This window comes from Lytechinus pictus, chromosome 11 (assembly GCF_037042905.1).
Source record: "Lytechinus pictus isolate F3 Inbred chromosome 11, Lp3.0, whole genome shotgun sequence".
NCBI lineage: Eukaryota > Metazoa > Echinodermata > Echinoidea > Temnopleuroida > Toxopneustidae > Lytechinus > Lytechinus pictus.
Window position 1 is genome coordinate 29,705,535 of NC_087255.1, and position 24,156 is coordinate 29,729,690.

At 36.6% G+C, this 24,156-nt stretch overlaps 1 protein-coding gene across 2 annotated transcripts in view; it reads left to right on the top strand.

Moving 5' to 3' along the window:
* Nucleotides 1–321: 321 nt before the first annotated feature.
* LOC129271146 (beta-1,3-glucan-binding protein-like) overlaps nt 322–24,156 on the top strand; it is a 29,548-nt gene continuing 5,713 nt past the window's right edge. The window contains exons 1-8 of one of the 2 annotated variants that reach the window (XM_064106297.1): nt 322–865; nt 3,042–3,143; nt 4,627–4,752; nt 10,570–10,713; nt 19,391–19,536; nt 21,859–21,933; nt 22,212–22,272; nt 23,061–23,243. In XM_064106297.1, the coding sequence (XP_063962367.1) occupies nt 742–865; nt 3,042–3,143; nt 4,627–4,752; nt 10,570–10,713; nt 19,391–19,536; nt 21,859–21,933; nt 22,212–22,272; nt 23,061–23,243 (961 nt within the window). In that variant the 5' untranslated portion in view covers nt 322–741. Of the gene's footprint in view, nt 866–3,041; nt 3,144–4,626; nt 4,753–10,569; nt 10,714–15,490; nt 16,032–19,390; nt 19,537–21,858; nt 21,934–22,211; nt 22,273–23,060; nt 23,244–24,156 lie in introns of those variants that run through there. The other variant, XM_054908510.2, reaches the window with a different exon arrangement.

Sequence of the window (24,156 nt, forward strand, 5' to 3'; positions counted from 1 at the left end):
TTGTTCCAAAATCGGATCGCGAACAGTCGTAAGGTGTGCGGTGGCCTTTAGACCACTCGGCCACGGCACTCCTACATCATATAGTTGGAATCCCACCCCCCCCCCCCCCGAAATAATATGAGATCTTTCACTGCCACTATTTTTTGTGGATGAAAACATGTCATGGCTCTGACCAAGGAATTTCAAAAACTTCTTGCTCGGACTTGACCTGACATGCCTGACGACAGTCTGATTAAAGGGCGGGAGTCAGAATTAGGCATTGTCGCTTTTATGTAAAACAAGAGGATAATGGATAATCGAAAGATGAATAGAGAGGGGTACAGAAACGGAGAAACCAGAAAATACGAAGGTATACCGATACAAAGTCTAATTCAAATTCAAATAAGACTCGGATTCCTTAGTGACCACACCATGCATGCATATCATGTCAAGTAAAGAGTACAATATCTGGTGGCAGAAAGTACATTCAATTAACTGAAAAGGGTGAAATGGGAGAGTGTATACAGAGGCATTGAACTTGTGTTAATGTCATAGGAAATTAGCGAACGGCACTCAACAATCAATAATCAATTAATTATTAATACCTGAGGATAAGAATATCTCTGATTGTGATCTACTATAATTATCTTCATTGATATCAATGGTAACATCTGCATCTTTCTCAATGCCCTAGCAGTGGACCAATATATTTATCAGTTGATGTGAGAGGATAGATCATTATTCATTGAGATATTGGGCAAGATGGCTGTCCTCCTTCGAGTCGTCGCTTTGTTGCCTCTCTTCTTGGTTTCAACCAATGCATATCAGGTCAAGAATCCTGACATATCATTCTTGGAACCTCAAGGAATTCGATTCGCATATCCCGGTATGTATTGTTTTATATTTCAGTCGAAAATTGGTGAATCAAAACGGCAATTTCGTCCTAGACTCTGGAGAAATTACTTTTTTTTCTTCAGGTTCGAAACTTAGAACGACCTTAGCCTTGAGGACTTGGTGATGATATCACGAAGTCCTCAATGCTAGAACGAACTGCTGTTCCGTTTCATCAATTTTCGACGAAGACTTCCCAGTTGTCCATTTGTATTCGAATAGGAATTTCAATACATTTACTGTATTCTTGGCGATATGAAACTCATTATTAATACGAATGACCGAGGGCATACGAATTGCATGTGCGAGGTGCTTTTGAACCCGTTTTATCATTCCCGATGCACGGTCGAGGGCGTTAGTATTGTTTCAAAGGTAACAAGAGTGTCTTCCTATTTTTGTTATTGCCCGAGCAAATGGTGTGTATTATTTGTTTTATAAGATGGTGGATTTGATAGTTGTTATTTGAGAAACCATCCTCACCTCAAAACTATGACTAGGCAATAAAACCAAGAACAGAAGTAGATAAAGGCCTATCAGAACTTAGCAAATTTCCCTGTATGCTAACTTGTCTGATCACATGTTAGATTATATTTATGTTATATTCATATACATAGGCGGATCCAGGATCCAGGGGGGCCGAGGGGCCTGCCCCCCCCCCCTATTGGCGGAGCAAACGAAAAGAAAAAGGGAAAAGAAAGGGGGAAAAGAAAAAGAGGGGAGAAAAAAGAAGAGTTAATAAAATAAACTGAGGGGAAGAGTTGGAAAATAAAAAAATATATATCATATCAAAAAATTTCGCTCGCGCTTCGCGATCGCTTGGCATGTTCAATTAGATACATATCTCGCTCAATAGGCTGATACAGACCTTAAAATATCAAGTTTTGAAGTCATTATACAAAACATATTTCAGCTCGGACATCGAGCTTTCGTTAATTTGTTTGATTTACAAATTTGATTTTGAAGAAGTGCTCGGTAAAGTGTCCGTTTTATTGTCCGAGTATTCGCATTATCCGATTTGTCAAGGACCTCTTCGTGTATTCCAAAAAGTTCTCAATTGAATATTTCCTGTCAGATTCTATTGTCAAAACCTATCAACTATTCTGCGCGCACGCATTTTGATTGGTGAGTAATGAATACTTTTATAGTAATTCTATAACAAACTACGATAACAGACTAATAATTCCCTTTTCATGACAGTTTATCAAACATTATGGCTCGCGATTTGCGCTTGCATTATACTTGTTAAAATACGTTAACCCATGCATCCTATCCATAATTGCAAAATTGCTTATAATGTCAAGTTTTCAGGCCTTAATATCAACAAATTTCGCGCTCTCATTCGTTAGTATAGTACACTAACCTCGCAATACGTGTGAGTGGCTCTCATTAGGCTTATTAGATTGATAAGATAATGTTAACATTTTCATGAATTCCTAACAATTAAATTGTCCCTTTTTCAGAAAGGATTATCGGAAAGTTTCATCTCGCGCTCAGGAAAAGGAATATGAAGATAGTCATCATTTTCATGTCCTTAGAATGCCCGGTCCTAGGTCAAAATAATAACAATGAAAATATCAGCTCGCGCTTCGCGCTCGCATCATTTATTAAGTGCAATCCATATCCACTTCATAATTTTTCCACTTGAAACAATCTTAAATTGACCCTTTTTTCAGATCGGAATATCAAATATTTTCAGTTCGCGCTTTCCGCTCGTATTATTGATAGAAATGTATTTAGAATGTCCAGATTCCATGTCTGAATTTAAAACACGCACGCATGTTCATCGAGATATACAATTGTCTTTATATCAAACGTTCTTAAATTATCAAGTTTCAGATCAAAAGAACTGTTATTTGCCCAAATCAAGTCAGGCCTGATTTACTAACAGCTTTATCAAACGGTCTCTTGGCCGGTCTACACAAAATTATATATAATGATCAATAAAGGCCTATAATAAATGTGAATAAATAAGGATGATAAAAAGCGCGTAAAACATTGTAAATGCATTGAATAGTACAATGATTGAAGAGTAATGATTTTGTTTTATCAGTGTATTTATTATCATTTTTAAACATATTATTTTCATGCCGATTATTTCCACTAAACGTACTTGTACATTATTATAACTTTAAAGCTGTATATAAGCCTAATTAAGATTTGTTTTTCTATAGATGAGCCCAGTATTACTCTAGTAGCATTCCACTACAGTATTAACAAACCTGTGGAGGGGGTTGCTGCTGGGGACTACAATTATGACGTCAATACAAAGACAGGTAAGTCTTTTATTTTACCCAAATCATTAATTATGATGTCATGTTTGGTATCTTATCACAAGAGTTAAACTAAGACAAGGGCAGGGGCCAGCAAACGATTTCCTAACAGAGGATTCTAGTTTGTTATAAAAATATGACAACCCCTTCTCTGCCAAAAAAGGTCGTCACTTCAAAATGAAGATGATTTTGGTTAAGAAAAACCTGACTAGCAAAATCAAAAAAGGTTTTGACTCCAAACGAATGTGATTTTTGGCCGAAACTCTAAATTTATATATAGCAAACTAGCAGACCAAGAAAATCGTGGTTTTTTTTATTCCCCCATATTGCAATATTCTTATGCGAAACTAAATTGTCATGATAAACGACCATGTGAACATAAAATTTAGTATAACAGAAATCTGACTGGCTTCATATTTTGTTTAAATATTGTTTTCCAAAAATTACCTTTGTGGATCTAACTCCTTTTGCAAACAAACTGAAATGGATCTAACCCCCTTTTGAAAAAAGGTGATTTTTCTTTGCCTTTTATTGTCCATTTTTTAATAGTAATTTCACATTTTCTTTGGTATCATCTTATAGAGCTACTAAAAGTCTATACATTGAGACAAAAAAAAATCAAATGGATCTAACCCCTTCTGCAATTGAGCTCTTCATGTATATATATATATATATATATATATTTTAAAAAAAACATCCGCTTCCTAGTGCCATGGACAAGGCATGGTGACAAGGGTATGATCAAACGCAATGAAAAATGAACCATTTGCATTTGGCGTACTGGGGGAAAGGAATTAGGATGCACCCTCCCGCCCCTCTTAAAGCCCCCAAAAGAGACGACATTTTTTTTTTAATCCATCATTATTTTCATCGATGTTTTGAAGGGATATATGATATTTTTTTGCATGTAATGTTTGATGCAGAACTGTAACAAATAGCAATATCGATTTTTACCTGTCCTATACATTAACGTGTAGGCCTACTATAGTTTTTAAGATCTGTAGACCTATATCGCCCCCCCCCCCCCGCACGAACGCCTTGCATGGTCTGGCCTACTCTCCGTAAAATGATGTCTGATCGTGTTAACTAGACCGGGCCCCGGGGAGGGGGGTAAATGCAGTTCCACGTTTAGTCGAATGAGAATTTTGTATAAGAATAGAATAAGTGGTGTTAGGCTAGGTTGATTTCAGACTATCTTGAAATTAAACAAAATGGTAAATGGGCTAAATATGGCTATTAGACCAAGTAGTTCGTAGACGAAATAAGATTAGACCATGTGGGTTGAGACGAAGCAGTGGATGTTATGCAATTGGAAATTCGTCTTTAAATAAAACAAATGATGTCCGTTATACTGTACATTATAATAGTACTTGACATGGCCCTGACATATTAAACGGGAGATCATTGGTTGCAGTTTTTTTTTCTCGATCAATATGTCTGTCATTTTCTATTCATTATGATTTAAGTTGTTTTATTTTTATTGCAGGAGCTTACTGGGTCCATGAAAATACTAACGTGGTGGTTCAAAGCGGTGATGTGGTTTATTACTGGGTGTATGCCCTTAAAGCTGGAGCAGGCTATACTCTCACTGACCAATCGTGGACTGATGCTGGTAAGTGAGACTGCTTGGTGCATAGGCCAACCTTTCCACATCGGAAATTAAAAGAAGAAAGATGTGAGGGTCAGTGAGGCTGTGTGTCATCTTTCCTATAGCTCTGCATAAATGAAATGTTCTCAAAATCTAATTGCAAGCTTTTTTGAATGACAAGTCATGATAACGATGACACATTCAATTAACACACTAAGAAAAAAAATCAAGTTTGTGCCACGGTGCAACACTGGCGGCATCGTTGGGGCAAGATTACATTGGACGTGAAAAAGGTGCAAAGCATGCGCTTTTTTACGTCTTACACAGTTAAGTGTGTTGTACATAAAGGAACTACATTTAGTCAATTTGTGTTGCATTACAAGGGTACAGATATGCACTGTTTTCTATAAGTGTGATGGGACGTAAAGAAGAGATAAACAATATATATTTTTTTTTTGGGGGGGGGGGTATTTTTGTAAATCGAAAGTCGTCTAATGAGCACTCAAAGGAATTACGGAATGAAAAGCAAAAAAGGGTTTTTAAAAAAATCAGTAGTAGTTCTACCGTCAGATGCTGGGTTCGGACGGGAGGCTCACTTTCAGCGCCTCTGAGCATGCCGAGTACTGTATCAATTGGAGTGTGTAGCACCATCACCTCCTCACTTTAATACGAATCAGTGAACCATAAAACCAGGGGCCCGTTTCATAAAGGACTTGCAACTGTTGTAACTTTGCCATAATGGCAACTACCATGGTAACAGGGCTCAGCAGCCAATCAGAATCAAGGTTTTCATGGTAGTTGCCATAATGGCAAAGTAACAACAGTTGCAAGTCCTTAATGAAACGAGCCACAGGGTGGACTTCCTTTAAACAAAATAAAATACAGGCCCAAATTTGTATGTATCAGAGTGTTACAAAAAAACTTTAAGGTAAACCGTGTACACATAATTGAAAACATTAAGCACCTCTCACGTTAATGTTTCTTTTTCTCAATTTGAAGACCCCTTAAACACCTTTTTTAGAAATTTAGTGATAACACATCAGACATCCAAACAATGATGATATCCTGATATTTACAACCCATCATTGCGGTTGCGCATACCCATGCATTAAAATAATAGTTTTAAAACGAAAAATACAGTTATTATTATTATAATCGAGTTACGTAGTATGAATACACATCTGTTTGGGGCTTTCTGGCCGCTTTCTGGGTGGTTACCAAATTCAATAAAGTTTTCAAGAAAGTTAAACAAAAAGGACACGGCAAATATTACGAAGTGTCACAGTATTACAAAATCCGTTGAACTTTAGACTATTATAAAACCCAACTTTTGAGGTGAACTTTGTACACCTTTTCGTTATGGAGATGTCAATCGGTCGGGTTGAGTATATTTACCTTTTATCTCTATTGTCTCAGTTAGACTGAATGTGCAAGCGAGAACATCTGGGCAGGTTTCAATGGACATAAAGTAGATAAGTCTTTATTGATAAACTTTGGGCAAGTTATTCATCAACGTCACCAGACATGACCGTCATGTATAAACAACCCAGGTTAAAAAACGATAAAAAATACAAACAATTACTGTAATTGTTTATATTTTTCCAGGGTTCTTCATTATTTACTGTGCTATCGCATCCTGCTATAATATCATATTTTCCCCCCAATTTGATGAGTCAGCGGCAAGCGAAGAGGGTAAGATCTTTGTTATGACTCGAGCGGGATCGAACCCATGACCCCCCCCCCCCCATCCATGAGAAAAGCTCTTAACCACTGTTCCCCTAACGAGATGTACATGTACGTTTTCCATTTGTGGTAACTTTCATGGAAACTTTGGATGATTGGTTGTTTTGAGGGGCATCTCAACTATTCCTTGTCAACTTTACTGAATGACATCCTCTTTCACAAGTGTGACCCCGTATGGATATGATCAATTAACGTAATAATCGAATAAAAATTCACACCAACGGTGGGGAATATACCCTGTAACAGTTGTGACAAATTCAGAAAGATATATTTTGCCCGCATTTTTAACCAATTTGTAGAACTGAACAAATCATTTTTTTACGTATCGTACCACAACAAGCAAAAACTACCCTTTTACGTGTTTATTCACTTGCGAATGTACAAGCAAGCAATGCGGGAAGAATATTTTTCCAGTGTAGTTCCCATTTATTTATTGGTTACCAGAATAGGTTAACCCTAATAAGACTGGAGCTGATTCAGCACCCCCCCCCCCCCCCACATTATCGCGATAAATCCGCGGCGCAAATTATTTTGACCGCGTCGCTAGCTGACTTTTTACTTTAAAGTCCCGCAAAACTGTTGAGACAAAAATTGCGACCCCCAGGGTACGCGGTTCCGGAATTACGCAATGTTCCGTAAGTGCATGCAGACCCTAAATTGCTTGAAAATGCAAATAGTGTTTTAGCCAAACTTCATAAATGTATAATTATTTTCTTTTAACTGATTAAAATCAATCAATTTCATCTTGTTTATGGTCAAAATAAAGTCCCAGACAATTTCCACTGAAAAAAAAAACAATAAAAAACAAAAAGTCGAAAAACAAAGAATTACGTAAGATATTTGAAAAACAATGAAATACAAAAGAAAGTAAATGTGATGTTGATTTTTTAGTCTACGTTTGATCAGATTCCAGAGCCTGTGAACCGATAATCGAATTTTAGGGGCATTATTTAGTTAATCAGAGTATTTTTTTATTTTACGCATAAATTAGCATAATTAATTAGCAATGAGATATTTCGAAGATTTGATCTTATACAATTATAGTTTTGTAGATTATGCAATAGGTAACGTGTATGCCCATTTTCGTCGCGATCACGCGATCGATGGCCGAGATCATAAGGGGGCTGAATCATCCCCCCCCCCCCTATTTCTTTTTAGGCGTCGAAATAGCCCAGTCTGTTTAGGGTTAACCACATGTTTGCTTGTCCATAAAAAAAATCGTAAAACATATATATCAGCTTTGCTTGAAAAAATAATGGGCTAGTTATAGATAAACCATTTAAATATTAAAAAAAAATTGGGTCCAATGGGTAATTCGAAATCAATTTTAGGAGGATTTATAAACTTTCAAGAAGAAGCTAAATAATGGTCAGTTTACTTTTATCACATGTTACGCAGTTGCACAACGATAATTTATGCTCTGATGAGTAATAAACACTTAATATGTAAAGGGTATAAAGTTAGCAGAGTAGTAGTTTTAGTAGTAGTAGTAGTAGTAGTAAAAGTAGTAGTAGTAGTAGTAGTCGTCGTAGTAGTAGTAGTAGTCGTCGTCGTAGTAGTAGTAGTAGTAGTAGTAGTAGTAGTAGTAGTAGTAGTAGTAGTAGCAGTAGTAGCAGCAGCAGCAGCAGCAGCAGCAGCAGCAGCAGCAGCAGCAATAGCGCATTGGAAACAACAACTGACACATGTTAAGACGCGTTCATAAAAAAAAGCGGAAAGGGTGGAATTGACTTTGTTTCAGGGACGCGACCTTCATGTTTTTTGTCTTTCTATCTCGAATTCGCATCAATACAATACGTGAAACCTTTTTTAGATGTCTGATACCACTTGCAAGAAAGAAAAAAAGAATTCCGTCCTTGCACTTAGACATTTTATAGTGTACAACTCAGGGATTAATAGCGAAATAGAGGTAGACTAACAGATTATGACAATACTAGATTCAAATAATAGGAGTAAAAATAAATATGCAAATACACTGTAATCGGATAATAATGTAACTCATAAAAAAAAACTATTACTATTTATGGTCATATTTTTTAAAATCTTCAGTAAACAGGATTGAATTCTGTCATTAAATAAACCAATCTGCTAATTTCACCCCGATTTGACGAAGCTCATTTTGTGACCGCTCTAAGCTCCGCCCCTCACTCAGAGAACTGAAGAAAAAAATAAACTCTACAATCTACCAAAAAAGTTCTGAGTGAGGGGCGGGGCTTAGAGTGGTCACAAAATCTGAGCAGACCTTTCTAAAAGCAATACTGCAAAGTGTTACTGCCCTCTACGTTCGTCGAATAGAGCATCTTTCTTTCACCTCTTGCGAAATCTCGCACCACCGCACTCATGCCTATTCGTTATTTGTATAATGGCTCCTCTTGGAATCTTTTCACATTTTATCATTTTTCCCAACGTTTTGACCTTATTATAGAAAACACCACCCGTGAAAAACGTCTTGATTCGCTGTTTAAAGCAGACACGCTCCTTAAATATGTCTATTATAAAAATTATAAGGTCTCCTATCCCAATTTGGTCCAGTCAATATTTACCATCCAATACAAGAAGGTTACCCATACTTGTGTAGAGTAGTTCTGTCGTGAAAACATCAAGCTGCAACAAATAAAATACATATTGGACCAGATATCATGACATTGTCATTTTTTATTAAATTGAAGATATTAGGCATTTGACAGTTTGAAGAGCAACACAAACAAAGAGTCGAGTCTGGACATGAAAGAAAGTGTGTAGTGGCCCAGCCTAAATCTCTTCATTTCTTTTCATTCGAAATCCACGTATCAAGTCTTCTAATTCATTTGAAAACCTGCGTTATTTCATCCAAAGATGTCGGAAGAAAAGTATGAGATGAAATCGAATGGGAACTCTGTATCTAAGAGCGACTTGATTATTGAAGAAAAGACAATGAAAAGTTCGTCGTCCCATTGGCTTGCGTTTGGGATGGTCGTAGTCCTGGCTATCGGCGCGGTAGTCATCACAGCTTTAGTTCTAACATTAGGGGATACAAACTCTAGTGAGAACGATTTCATAGTTGGTGAGGATTTTCAAAATCACAACGATGTCTTTATTAAATTATGTTTCATCTACATCATTCTAATTGATTCCAAACAAATGTACGCCAAATGTAATTTTGGGGGTCACCATGAGCGATTGACCTTTTTATGGATATTTTAAAGATTTAGTGCGTGGCTATTTCTTTAAGATGATGTATTTGATCAACTGCCTTAATATTGTTACTTCTTACATCATATATAAAGAAAACACTGTCTTGTGTCAAAGCCTTTCGATTGCTAAATAACCTTTATAAATATTGTACATTTGTAAAATTTAGTTTTGTTTAGCGCTTATCGAGACAAAGCTTTGTCATACTAAGTAGTTGCCAAGGGATCAAGCCTGTCGTGTTGTCAATAATTTGTTGTTGGTGAGCGATTGGGCCTGAAATGCTGTTATATTTATTTGTTTACGAGCGTTTGAGACTGAAAGGTCGTCATATTAATTGGTTGACGAACGATTGAGCCTAAAATAATGTAATATTTATTGGTTGACGAGAGATTGAGCATGAAATGTCATATTTATCAATTTGAGGAGCAATTGAGCATTAAATGCTTTCATATTTATTTGTTGACGAGCGTTTTAGCCTGAAATGTTGTCATGTTTATTGGTAACAGGGCTCAGCAGCCAATCAGAATCAAGGTTTCCATGGTAGTTGCCATAATGGCAAAGTTACAACAGTTGCAGGTCCTTAATGAAACGGGCCCCAGAAGTTTGTGACCAGGGGACCGTTTCATGAAAGGATTTGTCAGAAGTTTATCCGACAATTCTTGTTATATCGAACAGTTACCATAGTAACAGTGCTTCTCAGCCAATCAAATTCAGACAAACGTTGATGAAAGGCTTCCCTGGTGTCCAATTAGGCAGTGTATAATAATGTATGATTATTGAGCTTTTATATTTATTCGTCTAAGTGAATATGAAGGAATTGCAAAAGAGGAGACAATGTTGATATTTTCTGGGAAAATAAGCAAAATGATTACTGATAGTGTCAATCATGACAGATGCTGCGTTGATTACACTTTCGCCCTCTTTTTCTAGAACCTTCACAGGCTCCAACAACAACCACCAAGCCACCTACCAACCCAACTTCAACCGCCTCGACCACTCTTACCACCGTGACCACTGTGAGCGACCCGCCAGTCACCAACCCCTCCGGGGAGACGGCTCCCCCCAACGGTGGAGGTGAGGGGTTTATAACGTTTTCTAATTAAAAAAAAAGAATTTGCATAAATTTATTCTCTTCTTGACAGGAAAACCCTTCATACTCCGAGAAGGTAAAACGAGTTTGGTTAAGGATCTTCGACAGAAGGGACCTAAGAGTATGGATAAGGGAGCAAGGAAATGATAAGAAAAACACAATTTATATTAATTCGGAGATTGGCTGCTGCAATGAATATACTCCATCACTGGAGCAATCTTGGATATGATGATGATGATGATGATTAAGATGATGATGATAATGATGATGATGACGACGATGATGATGATGGTGATGATGATGAGGATGATTATGATGATGATGATGATGATGATGACGACGATGATGATGATGGTGATGATGATGAGGATGATGATGAGGATGATTATGATGATGATGATGATGATGCTGATAATGATGTTGATGGTGATGATGGTGATGATGAGGATGATGATGATGATGGTGATGATGATGAGGATGATGAGGATGATGATGATGAGGATGATGATGATGATGATGATGATGATGAGGATGATGAGGATGAGGATGGTGATGACGATGATGATGATGATGATGATGATGGTGGTGATGATGAGGATGATGATGATGATGATGATGACGATTAGGGGGAAGACGTTTCATCGGGCGCGGTTTTAGGGGGGCTTTAGGGACTGAAGCCCCCCCCAAAAAAAAAAAAAAAAAAAAAAACTTATAGTCTAGAACCGCGCCTGCGTTTCATGCATGCATCTGATCGTGTCAGAATAATAACTGATACAGGGAAGCTCAAAATATGTCTAAAGTTTTTTCAGTAATGTGAATTATAGTGGTGCATCACATGCTAGCCTATCTAAAGTGTGGTAACCACTCTTCTGTTGCTCGTCGTCATCGTTGTTTGACGGTCCGTGAAAATTTAAATTTCATTATTGAAAACATTAAAGGGATGGTCCGGGCTGAAATTATGTATAGCTTAATAAATAGAGTAGAATTCACTTAGCAAAATGCCGAAATTTTCATCAAAATCGGATAACAAATAACTAAGTTATTGAATTTTAAAGTTTAGCAATATTTTGTGAAAACAGTCGTCAGGAATATTCATTAGGTGGGCTGATGATGTCACATCTCCACTTGTTCTTTTGTATTTTATTATATGAAATTAGGTTTATTCAAATTTGTTCCTCCAAGAACTAGAAAAATTGGATTGACAACTGATTTAGTGCATTAGATATTTATTGCTGCAACTTATTTCATTATAAGGGAGACATATTATTCACACAAGTATGAAATAATGAAAAAATTATGATTTTATGTAATAACTTAAGAAAACGGAAAGTGGAGATGTGACATCATCAGCCCACCTAATGAATATTCATGACGACTGTTTTCACAAAATATTGCTAAACTTTAAACTTCAATAACTTTATTATTTGTTATCCGATTTTGATGACATTTTCGGCATTTTGCTCAGTGAATTCTACTCTATGAAAATATAAATATTTTCAGCCCGGACCATCCCTAGCACCTCTCACGTTCATGTTTGTCTAATTTTCAAGACCAATTGAACAGCGTCTTTAGAACTTTAGTGGTAGTAAATCAGACATCCGAACAATAATGATTGTATCCTTAAATTTACAACCCATCATTGCCAATAACCATGCTTTCAAATAGTTTTAAACCGAAAAATACAGATTACATTATTGTAATTGAGTGACATAGTAAATGTTCTTGTTTGGGGTTATCTGGGTGGTTACCAGGTTCAGTCAAGTGTGTAAGAATATTAAAGGTCAATTCCATCCCAGAAAAATGTTGATTTGAATCAACAGAGAAAAATCAAACGAGCATAACGCTGAAAATTCACCAAAATTGGATGTAAAGTTATGAGGTTTTAAAGTTTCGCAAATTTTTCACAAAATAGTTATATGCGCAAATAAGTGACATGCAAATGAGAGTCGATTATGTCCCTCACTATTTCTTTTTTATTATTATTATTTGAATTATACAATTTTTCAATTTTTACAAATTTGACAGGGGCCAACTCGACTGAACCATAAAATGTCGAAATAATGGTAGTTCCACGTGTTCAGGGAGGAATAAAACTTTCTTTCACCTGACAATGGAGAAAAAATAGAATATTTTATATCTCATATAATCAAATACAAAAGAATTAGTGAGTGAGTGAGCGACGTCATCAGCCCCTTCATTTGCACACAGACCAAGATAGGCATATTATAGTTTTGTCAATTTAAGCGAAATTTTGACATGTCTTAACTTTCTTATTTTACATTTTTATGAAATTTTCAGTCTCATGCTTGTTGGATTTTTCTCTTTTTATTAAAATGAACTTTTTGCTCGGGGTGAACTTGTCCTTTAAACTAAATACGATACACGATATCATTATGTATCAGAGTGTTACAAAAACAGACTTTTGAGGTAAACTTTGTACACCTAATTGAAAACATTAAGCACCTCTCACGTTAATGTTTTTTCTCAATTTGAAAACCCCTTGAACACCTCTTTTAGATATTTAGTGATAACACATCAGACATCCAAACAATGGTGATATCCTGATATTTACAACCCCTCATTCGCATACCCATGCTTTGAAATAGTTTTTAAACAAAAAATACAGTTATTATTGTAATCGAGTGCCGTAGAGTTAATACACATCCTTGTTTGGGGTTTTCTGGGTGGTTACCAAATTCAATAAAGTTTTTAAGAAATTCAAACAAAAAATACACGGCAAATATTATAGCATGTCACAGTATTACAAAATCCGTTGAACTTTAGACTATTATAAAACCGAGCTTTTGAGGTAAACTTTGTACACCTTTTCGTTATGGAGATATCAATCGGGTTGATATGTTGATTGTATTTACCTTTTATCTTTATTGTCTCAATTGGACTGAATGTGTAAGCGAGAACATCTGGGCAGGTTTTCCATGGACATAGATGAGTCTTTACTGATAAAATTTGGGCATGTTATGCATCCACGTTACCGGGCAGGACCGTCATGTATAAAAACCAAGATTAAGTAACGATTAAAAATATAAACAATTACTGTTATTTTAATCGTTGATTTATCCAGGGTTCTTCATTATTTACTGTGCTATCGCATCCTCCCATAATATCATATTTTCCCCCAATTTGAAGAGTCAGCGGCAAGCGAAGAGACTCGAGCGGGATCGAACCCATGACCCCCCCCCCCCCCATCCATGAGAAAAGCTCTTAACCACTGTTCCCCTAACGAGATGTACATGTACGTTTTCCATTTGTGGTAACTTTCATGGAAACTTTGGATGATTGGTTGTTTTGAGGGGCATCTCAACTATTCCAACGTATTTCCTAGTCAAATTTTCGACATCTGATCGACATACTCTTCAGCAAGTATGACCCCGTATGGATATGAACAATTATCGTTATATTAGAATAAAAACTCAGACCAACGGTGGTGAATATACCCTTTATAAACAATTGTGACAAATTCAGAAAGATACATTTTTGCCCGCATTTTTAACCAATTTGTAGAACTGAACAAATTAATTTTTACACTCTTAACGCGCCACGCGTATATCGTAACCCAACAAGCAAAGATTGCCCTTTTACGCGTTTTTTTTAATTGCTTGTGTACAATTAAGAAATGCAGAAATAATATGTTCCCAGTGTAGTTCTCATTCATTTATAATTGGTTACCAGAATAGGGTTTACCCTAATAAGACTGAGGGGCTGATTCAGCCCCCCCCCCCCCGACATTTTCGCGATAAATCCGCTGCGCAAATTATTTTGACCGCGTCGCTCGCTGAGTTTTTACTTTCCCGCAAGTCCCGCAAAACTTTTGAAACCAAAATTGCGATCCCCGGGTACGCGGTTCATGAATTACACGATATTTTGTAAGTGCATGCAGACCCAAAATTGCTTAACTGATTAAAATCAATTAATTTCATCTTGTTTATGGTCAAAATAAAGTCCTCGACAATATCCACTGAAAAAACAGTAAATATTATAAAAAGTTAAAATTGGGTCCAATGGGCAATTTGCAACCAATTTTAGGAGGATTTATAAACTTTAAAGAAGCAGCTAAACTAATGGTCAGTTGTATGACATGTTACGCAGTTGCACAACGATAATTTATGCTCTGGTGAGTACTTAACACTTATGTAAAGGGTTAAAAGTTAGAAAAGTAGTAGCTTTAGTAGTAGTAGTAGTAGTAGTAGTAGTAGTAGTAGTAGTAGTAGGAGTAGAAGTAGTAGTAGGAGTAGTAGTAGTAGTAGTAGTAGTAGTAGTAGTAGTAGTAGTAGTAGTAGTATAGTAGTAGTAGTAGTAGTAGAAGTAGTAGTGGTAGGAGTAGAAGTAGTAGTAGTAGTAGTAGTAGTAGTAGTAGTGGTAGTAGTAGTAGTAGTAGTAGTAGTAGTAGTAGTAGTCGGAGGCGGCAGGGGGCGATCGCCGATCGCTTTCATGAAGTCAGGTAAAATGCGAAAAGGGTGGAATTGACTTTGTTTCAGGGACACGACCTTCATGTTTTTTTTTCTATTTTATCTCGAATTCGCATCATTACGTGAAACCTTTTTTAGATGTCTGATACCACTTGCAAGAAAGAAAAAAGAATTCCGTCCTTGCACTTAGACATTTATAATGGCTCCTCTTGGAATTATTTCACATGTTAGCATTTCTCCCAATGTTTTGGCCTTATAATAGAAAACAACACCCGTGAAAAAAAACGTCCCGATTCGTTGTTTAAACGAGACACGCCCCTTAAATATGTCTATTATATAAGGTCTCCTATCCCAATTTGGTCCAGTCAATATTTACCACCCAATACAAGGAGGTTACCCATACTTGTGTAGAGTAGTTCTGTCGTGGAAACATCAAGCTGCAAGAAATAAAATACATATTGGATCAGATATCGTGACATTGTCATTTTTTATTAAATTGAAGATATTAGGCATTTGACAGTTTGAAGAGCAGCACAAACAACAGTCGAGTCTGGACATGAAAGAAATTGTGTAGTGACCCGGCCTAAATCTCTTCATTTCTTTACCTTCGATATCCACGTACAAAGTCTTCTAATTTATTTGAAAACCTGCGTTATTTCATCCAAAGATGTCGGAAGGAAAGTATGAGATGAAATCGAATGGGAACTCTGTATCTAAGAGCGACTTGATTATTGAAGAAAAGACAATGAAAAGTTCGTCGTCCCATTGGCTTGCGTTTGGGGTGGTCGTAGTCCTGGCTATCGGCGCGGCAGTAATCACAGCTTTAGTTCTAACATTAGGGGATACAAACCCTAGTGAGAACGATTCCATAATTGGTGAGGATTTTCAAAATCACGATGATGTCTTTATTAAATCCTTGTTTCATCTACATCATTTTAATTGATTCCAAACATATGTACGTCAACTGTAATTTTTTGGAACACCATGAGCGAATTACCTTTTTTATTAATATTTTAAAAGGTTAGTGCATGACTATTTCTCTAAAATGGTGTATTTGATCAGCCGTCTTATTATTGACAATATAGCTTTAGTCATGCATTTGTTATTTCTTACATCAAATATAAAGTAACCATTTTGTCTTCTGTCAAAGCCTTTTAATTGCTAGATAACCTTTTTAGGTATTGTACATTAATTATAAAATTTAGTTGTTTTGCGCTTATCGATACGTTTTGTCATATTAAGTAGTTGCCAAGTGATTAAGCCCGTCGTGTTATCAATACTTTGTTGTTGGTGAGCGATTGGGCCTGAAAGGTCATCATATTTATTGGTTGACGACAGTAGCATATCTAGGACAAACGGTGCCCGGGACAAATGCTAAAATCGCGCCCCTTTCAAAGTGTATTGTCATATATATTTTTTTTTCTTCAATATTATGACGATAAGATTTAAGTTAATATTTAAATATTTTTATCAATCATAAACTTGATTCCTATCCATCTAAACAATGAATGCGAGCGCGAAGCGCGAGCTGAAAATTATCGATATTCAGACTTGAAAAGGGAACATTGTATATGAATTGATACAGATGATAGGTATCTCATTAAATAAATCGACCGAATACGAGGACGAAGCGAGAGCATATTTTTATTCCAATATTAGGATCATGGAGCTATTAACACAGCCGTAGTAGCTCCATGATTGGGGTCATAAGAATGAATATTCCATGGAGCTATTAACTCAGATGAACATTCTAAGCACTTTTTGTAATCATTAACATGATGCATAGCTAAACATAAATGCGAGAGCGAAGCTCGAGCTGAAAATTATTGATATTTATACTTATAATCGGAACATGTCAGGAAGAAGTAATCTCACGATGCGTATCTAACTAAGCATACAAGCACGAGGGATGAGCTGAAATTTTTGATATGCTTACCTGAAAGAATAACATTTTAAGGACTATTTGTAGGAATTCATGGAAAAGGATAAGTATCTCATCGGCGTAATGCGAGCGCGAAGCGCGATCTGATTTTCTGGCCTTTTTATATATATTCACCTTAAAGGGCTGAGGCATTTTAATGATTAGTTGCGAACATTAATGAAGAGGATTTGTATCTCCCTTATCAAATCAGTGCGTGATGGAAAGCTTTGAGAATTAGCCAGAAAAAATATAAAAATGCAAACCCGCAGCTAGAGATGAAAAATTCTGATATTTGCGTCTGAAAAAGGAATTTAAGGACTGTTTGTTGGAATCTTGAAAAGGAGAAGTATAATACTAATCAAAATGTGTCACGAATATCCATCCCTGGGTGAAGACATGCAAGATTCATTTTCTAAATATGTTGGAAAATTCATTACAATGGTACTAGCATATGACGGGGGTATTAATCACCTTCATTTGTATTCATTTTCTGTGCTTTTGTTCCCTTGCCTTTTCTCTTCCCTTTTTTTTCGCTTTCTTTTTTTTATTTGCGCCCCTTTCCATTTTTGCGCCCCCCTTGCCCCCCCCCCCTAGATACGCTACTGGTTGACGAACTATTGAGCCTGAAATACTGTCATATTTATTGTTTGACGAGCGATTGAGCATGAAATGTCATATTTATTAATTTAAGTAGCAATTGAGCCTGAATTGCTGTCATGTTAAAAAAAAACAAGTCCACACCTATATAGTTACCAATAATTTCCATTTATTTGAATGTAGGATAAAAGAGCGATGTCGATTAAATGTCTTTCTCACGGACATAGGTGCCGCGGCCGGAATCGAACCCCGGACTTTCCATGTATAGCCAGGCGCCTTAGACCACTCGGCCACGGTACCTCCAATGTTTATTGGCTGACGAGCGATCGAGCCTGAATTGCTGTCATGTTTATTGGTTGACGAGCGATCGAGCCTGAATTGCTGTCTTGTTTATTGGTTGACGAGCGATCGAGCCTGAATTGCTGTCTTGTTTACTGGTTGACGAACGATCGAGCCTGAATTGCTGTCTTGTGTATTGGTTGACGAGCGATCGAGCCTGAATTGCTGTCTTGTTTACTGGTTGACGAACGATCGAGCCTTAAATGCTGTCTTGTTTATTGGTTGACGAGCGATCGAGCCTGAATTGCTGTCTTGTTTATTGGTTGACGAGCGATCGAGCCTGAATTGCTGTCTTGTTTATTGGTTGACGAGCGATCGAGCCTGAATTGCTGTCTTGTTTATTGGTTGACGAGCGATCGAGCCTGAATTGCTGTCTTGTTTATTGGTTGACGAACGATCGAGCCTTAAATGCTGTCTTGTTTATTGGTTGACGAGCGATCGAGCCTGAATTGCTGTCTTGTTTATTGGTTGACGAGCGATCGAGCCTGAATTGCTGTCTTGTTTATTGGTTGACGAGCGATCGAGCCTTAAATGCTGTCTTGTTTACTGGTTGACGAACGATTGAGTCTGAAAAGTTGTCACGTTTATTAGTTGACGAGCATTTGTGCCTGAAATGTTGTCATATGTATTTGTTTACTAGCGATCTAACCGTAAATGTTGACATATTTATTTTGTTGACGAGCGATTGGGCCTGAAATGTTGTCATATTTATTGGTTGACGAGTGACTGCGTGTGAAATGTTGTCATGTTTATTGGTGAACGAGCGATTGAGAATGGAATGTCATATTTATCGGTTGGCGAGCTATCGAGTCTGTAATGTTATATTTGATGTTTGATGGGTGATAGAGTCTGAATTTGTTGTCATATTTTGTGGTTGGCGAGTGATCAAGTCCATAACTTCGTCATATTTAGTGGATGACGAGTGATCGTGTTTGCAATGTTGTCATATTTTGTGGTAACCGGACGACGGGACTTGTGATTTTATCATATTTTATGGCCGACGAGCGATTGAGTCTGCATGTTATATGTAGCGGTTGTAGAGTTATTAAGCTCGCAATGTTGTCATGATGGTTGTTGACGATGGAGTGTTGTCAAACTTGTTGTTGACAACACAGAGATAAGGACGCAATTAGTATATTTATTGTTGACAGCCGATTGGGCCTGCAGTTTTTGTTGTGTTAGTGGTTGATTAGAGATTGAGCCTTTTATTGTTGTTTTCTGCTTGACAACCAAGCGAGCCTGCGATTTTGTGATATTTATGGTTGACAAGCGATCGAATCTAATGTGTTTGACTGGCAATTTAGCCTGTTAATATCAAATGTTTGATATTTGGTAAGAGTTGTTAATCATAAAATTACCTGGTTTGATTCTTTGTAGGTGTTCCATCACAATGTAGCATGTACCCATGTGACTCATCATGTAACTCGTCATCTCCACCCTGCAATGGTCTCATCTTCCAAGAAGAATTTAATTCTTTAAATCTAGACATCTGGGAACATGAAATTACAGCTGGAGGAGGAGGGGTATGTAGTAATGATAACAATATATGACAAAGCTTTTGGTTTCATCATGTTAGATAGCCCTCAAAAGAACATTTAGGCATAAAATATTTCTGATGATATACAGTGCGTATCAAAAAAAAGTTTACACTTAGAAAAAATCCTGTAAAATTATATATTTGTAATATCCTGAAGATTTTACGACATTTGAACATTGGTACAGATCCATTTAAGCAAATGACGATATAACTGTCGAAAAATATTTCCGCTTGAGTGAGCACCACTTACTTTTGAAAAGTTAGTGAAAAATGATTTGCGCAGAAATTTGAAATAGTTATGCGAATAAAAGTAGACCTTAATCATGAGGAATTTAGCTAGTGAAATTGATTTGAAGATATCTTTTACCTTTTAAACTTGTTTCCTTGTCCAAAACACTTCGAAGAGTGCCATTGCGCCCCACCCCACTCCCCCATACACCAAGGTCATCGTGACGATATTTGCTTTACACTGAGCAGTGATTTTCATGAAGGGCTTAGGCTTGATTTTCATTTTGTTAATCATTGTCAAGCTTAGGAAAAGTGTGGAGAAACAAGTATTAAATGAAAAATGAAATGTAGACCCACTTTAAATGATAAAAACTTAATGAAAAAATGTTGGAGATGTCTGATATATGCCTTTGTTTAGATTTAGTCATGTCCTCAGATCCAGCTGGCACAAAAAACGTAAAGGTTGTGCTTACTAAGTGTTAAAAATTTAATTTTGGTGACAAAATAGTTACAAAATGCTTGCATTTTGACTCAAAGTGCAAAGAAAATGTATGAGAAATGTTTTGCAGGATAAATTTTATTTCGCCTTTTCCCCTTGACACAGCGTGAAAACGAGCATTTCTGCGCAAACAGATTTCTGCGAGCTTTACAAAAATGGACAGTGCTCATTCAAGTGTAACATTCTGTCAAAAATTTTACTTTCATTGGATAGATGAGACCCAAACCCAAGAATATATGTGAAAAAAATACCCACATGTTGTATATTTTTTAATTCCCAGGGCTTTTTCAAAGTGTAAACTTTTTTTTGATACGCACTGGGTGATTTCAAGTTCAGTGTTGACCTTTTGGTGTTGGTGTTAGGTCAATTTTTACACGATTATAACACCAAAAATAACATGAAAATGGTCCCGAAAAGCCACTCACTAGTTGTTGAGATGTCAATCAAGTGATCTGGATAAGTTTTCCAAAATCTGAATTAGTTTTGGAGCTAGGGGAAGCAAACCAAATTTCAACACTAACACCAACACCAAGGCCAACATCGGACTTGAAATCACCCACTGTATAGATCGTAAGAAAACTGATGGTCTAGACGTTTGGAGCAAGCAAGTGAACTCTGATCTTCGTCGGGAGGAGGAGAAGAAGGAGAAGGAGGAGAAGAAGAAGAAGAAAGAAGAATAGGAAGAAGAAGCAAAGAAAGAAAGAAAGAAGACGGAGGAGAAGAAGAAGGAAAAGGAGAAGAAAGAGGAGAAGAAGAAGGCGAAGGAGAAGTAGGAGAAGGAGGAGGAATTATAAGAATGATGATTACGTATGTTTTGAAATTGGATTGAAAGTTTATTAACGGTAACTTCTTTTTAAAAAATGTATGCGACCCGTTTTAATTTTGATTATTGTAATGAATATACGATACTACGCAACAATGGCATATAAACCATAGGCCTGTTGGTCTTTTACTGTCGTCATTTATGATTTCTTCTGTTTGCAATTGCTTTTATTAACTTCTAAAGGTATTCCTGTATGATTTTTTTTATTAAAGTCTTATTAGTTGTTTGCTTATTAGGTAATCTATCTTTTTTAAATAAGTTTTACACATTCATTTTATTTGGAACAAACTGATAGGAAGCCCCGTTTAAGAGAGTGTTGCATTTAAACGCAAATTGTAATTAAAACGAAATCTCGCGCAAACCCGAATGTGGACCTCTTATTGAATGCAAATCAAATTGAATGATTTGCGGAGATGCGTTCAACTGCATCTCTTTGTGAAATGTGTTCTTGGCGCCCTATTTATCCATCCCATCATCATTAATATCCAGTGTTACGCAAATTGTAATTAAAACGAAATCTCGCGCAAACCCGAATGTGGACCTCTTATTGAATGCAAATCAAATTGAATGATTTGCGGAGATGCGTTCAATTGCATCTCTTTGTGAAATGTGTTCTTGGCGCCCTATTTATCCATCCCATCATCATTAATATCCAGTGTTACAGCTCTGTGAATAGATGTCAGTAAATATTTGTGATCAAATTATAAGTTTGCATAGTAAAGATTTCACGATACTCTATAAATGTTTTCTCATTGCAGAACTGGGAATTCCAATATTATACCAACAATCGCTCAAACAGCTACGTCAAGGATGGAAAGCTCTTCATAAAACCGGTAGGCAGCACAATCAATCAGTTATGATTGATGAACAAGTGATTGAAAAGCATTGTGGTTTTGAATATTCTTTTCTTGATTGTTCACCCTCACCTTCTTACGATGATTCCCTTTCACCTATTTCTATCCCCTCCCTATCCTTACCTTTTCTACTTCAATATACATGTATCTCCCTCCCTCCCTCCCTCCTCCTCCCCCCCCCTCTCTCTCTCTATTGATCTTACCTTTCTCATTCTCACTTTCTCTCTCCCCTTCTCTTTCAAAACGCCATTGATCAGACATTAACCGAGGATCTTTTGGGACCTGGCTCGGTGACAAATTCAAGATTAGATCTGTGGGGTGAGTTCGCACCGTTTGATATACTCCGTTTTATATATGGAAAGGGAGAGGGGGTTGAGGCAGAGAGGGGAGGGATATATTATAAAGGAAGTGGAGGACAAAGAAGGAAGAAAGGAGGGAGGGAGGGAGGGAGAAAAAGAGTATAGCATAGAGGGGAGGGAACGGAAGAGAAAGAGAAAGAGAAAACAAAAAGGTTTTGGATTATTCCATGTTTGAAAAATGGTCCTTTGTACAAAAAATGATGCAAGCCAAAATGCCGGGTAATTGGGTTGATTCAGACATTTTAATTGCACATCTTTCCTACTTGCATCAGATTTTAGATCGCACCGTTCGCACATTTTATGTTAATGATAATACATGAGATTTGTATAGCGCACGATCCATCTTGATTAGATGCTCAAGGCGCTTCAGAGCAGAACAACAAAAACTATTTACATATAATACATGTCTGAACAATCAAGTCAATGTCAAAGTCAATGTCTATCAAAAATCACTCTTAAACAGGTATGTTTTCAGGTTGCCCTTGAAGGAGGACACTGAAGTCTGGGTAACAGGTCTAGGTAAGAGGTAACACCATTTAGGAGAACTGACTGTGAATGGAAAGAGAGATAAAATTTCAGCCATTGTATGGCCTTGCCCTGAACACCTTAACTATGATGTAAATCTTTCATTTTATCTACCTTCTGATTCAAACCTAGAAAATGAATATCTCTAAATTGATGAAAGAATTTAATTTACACCGTTGTTAAACATGTTGATGTTTTGAAAATAAATTTTCATTGATGAAGGTGCTTCGCCTGCTAACCTTTGTACTGGAAATGCATGGTGGGGATGTGACAGAACTGGAACTGCTGATAACATTCTGAATCCAATACAATCTGCTCGCCTGCGAACTGTCGATTCGTTCTCCTTTAAGTACGGACGACTGGAGGTGGAGGCTAAGCTACCTACTGGTGATTGGCTGTGGCCTGGTATGACGTCATTATGTTTTGTTACCTATCAAAAATCGAATATTAGATAAGATAAGATTTACTTTATAATACAAGGTTAAAAGCCCAAAGAGTTCAGACTTATTTCCATTGTGGAACATAATATCTAATTGGCATAGTAAACATTTAAAAACCAGTGTTACAGGACAATATATATGAAAAAATATGTTAACATAAACAGAAGCATCAATGAAATATTACAAAGGAATCATAGAAAGGTGAAGAGAGGAGGAGAAGAAAAAAGGAAGAAGAAGGGGAAATGGAGGAGGAGAAGAAAAAGACAACGAAGAAAAAAACAAGAAGAAAATACGAATACAAAAGGATAATAATGATAATAAGAAGAAAACGAAGAAATGCTATACCGTTTTCAAAACATCAATAATATACAAGATGAAATATCTATCGGGTATTTCGAACAAAGCGGTGCATACAAGGTAATAGTAAATGTGAACATGAAAAAGTAAAATATCAAATTAAATTCATGTTTCTATAATGGACAATCAAGCACATGAAAATTAATACATGATTTATCAATGTTAAAGCTAAACACATAAAATTGACTGGAAAATTTATGCTAACAACACAAGCACTGAACAGTATTATAAAGCATTAAAATCTTGATTAATACTGAAACTTGCCATATAGTGTAAAACCTATGAACCTATGGTAAAAAGCCGGGAAAACATTGCTATGCATATTCGATAAGGCTACCGATAATACATTGGAAAGGAGTTGCTGTCACACAGACTTAAGTATAACCGCAAGTTTGCTTAAAGGTCAAGTCCACCCCAGAAAATTTATAACGCTGAAAATTTCATCAAAATCGGATGTAAAATAAAAAAGTCATGGCATTTTGAAGTTTCGCTTATTTTTCACAAAACAGTGATATGCACAA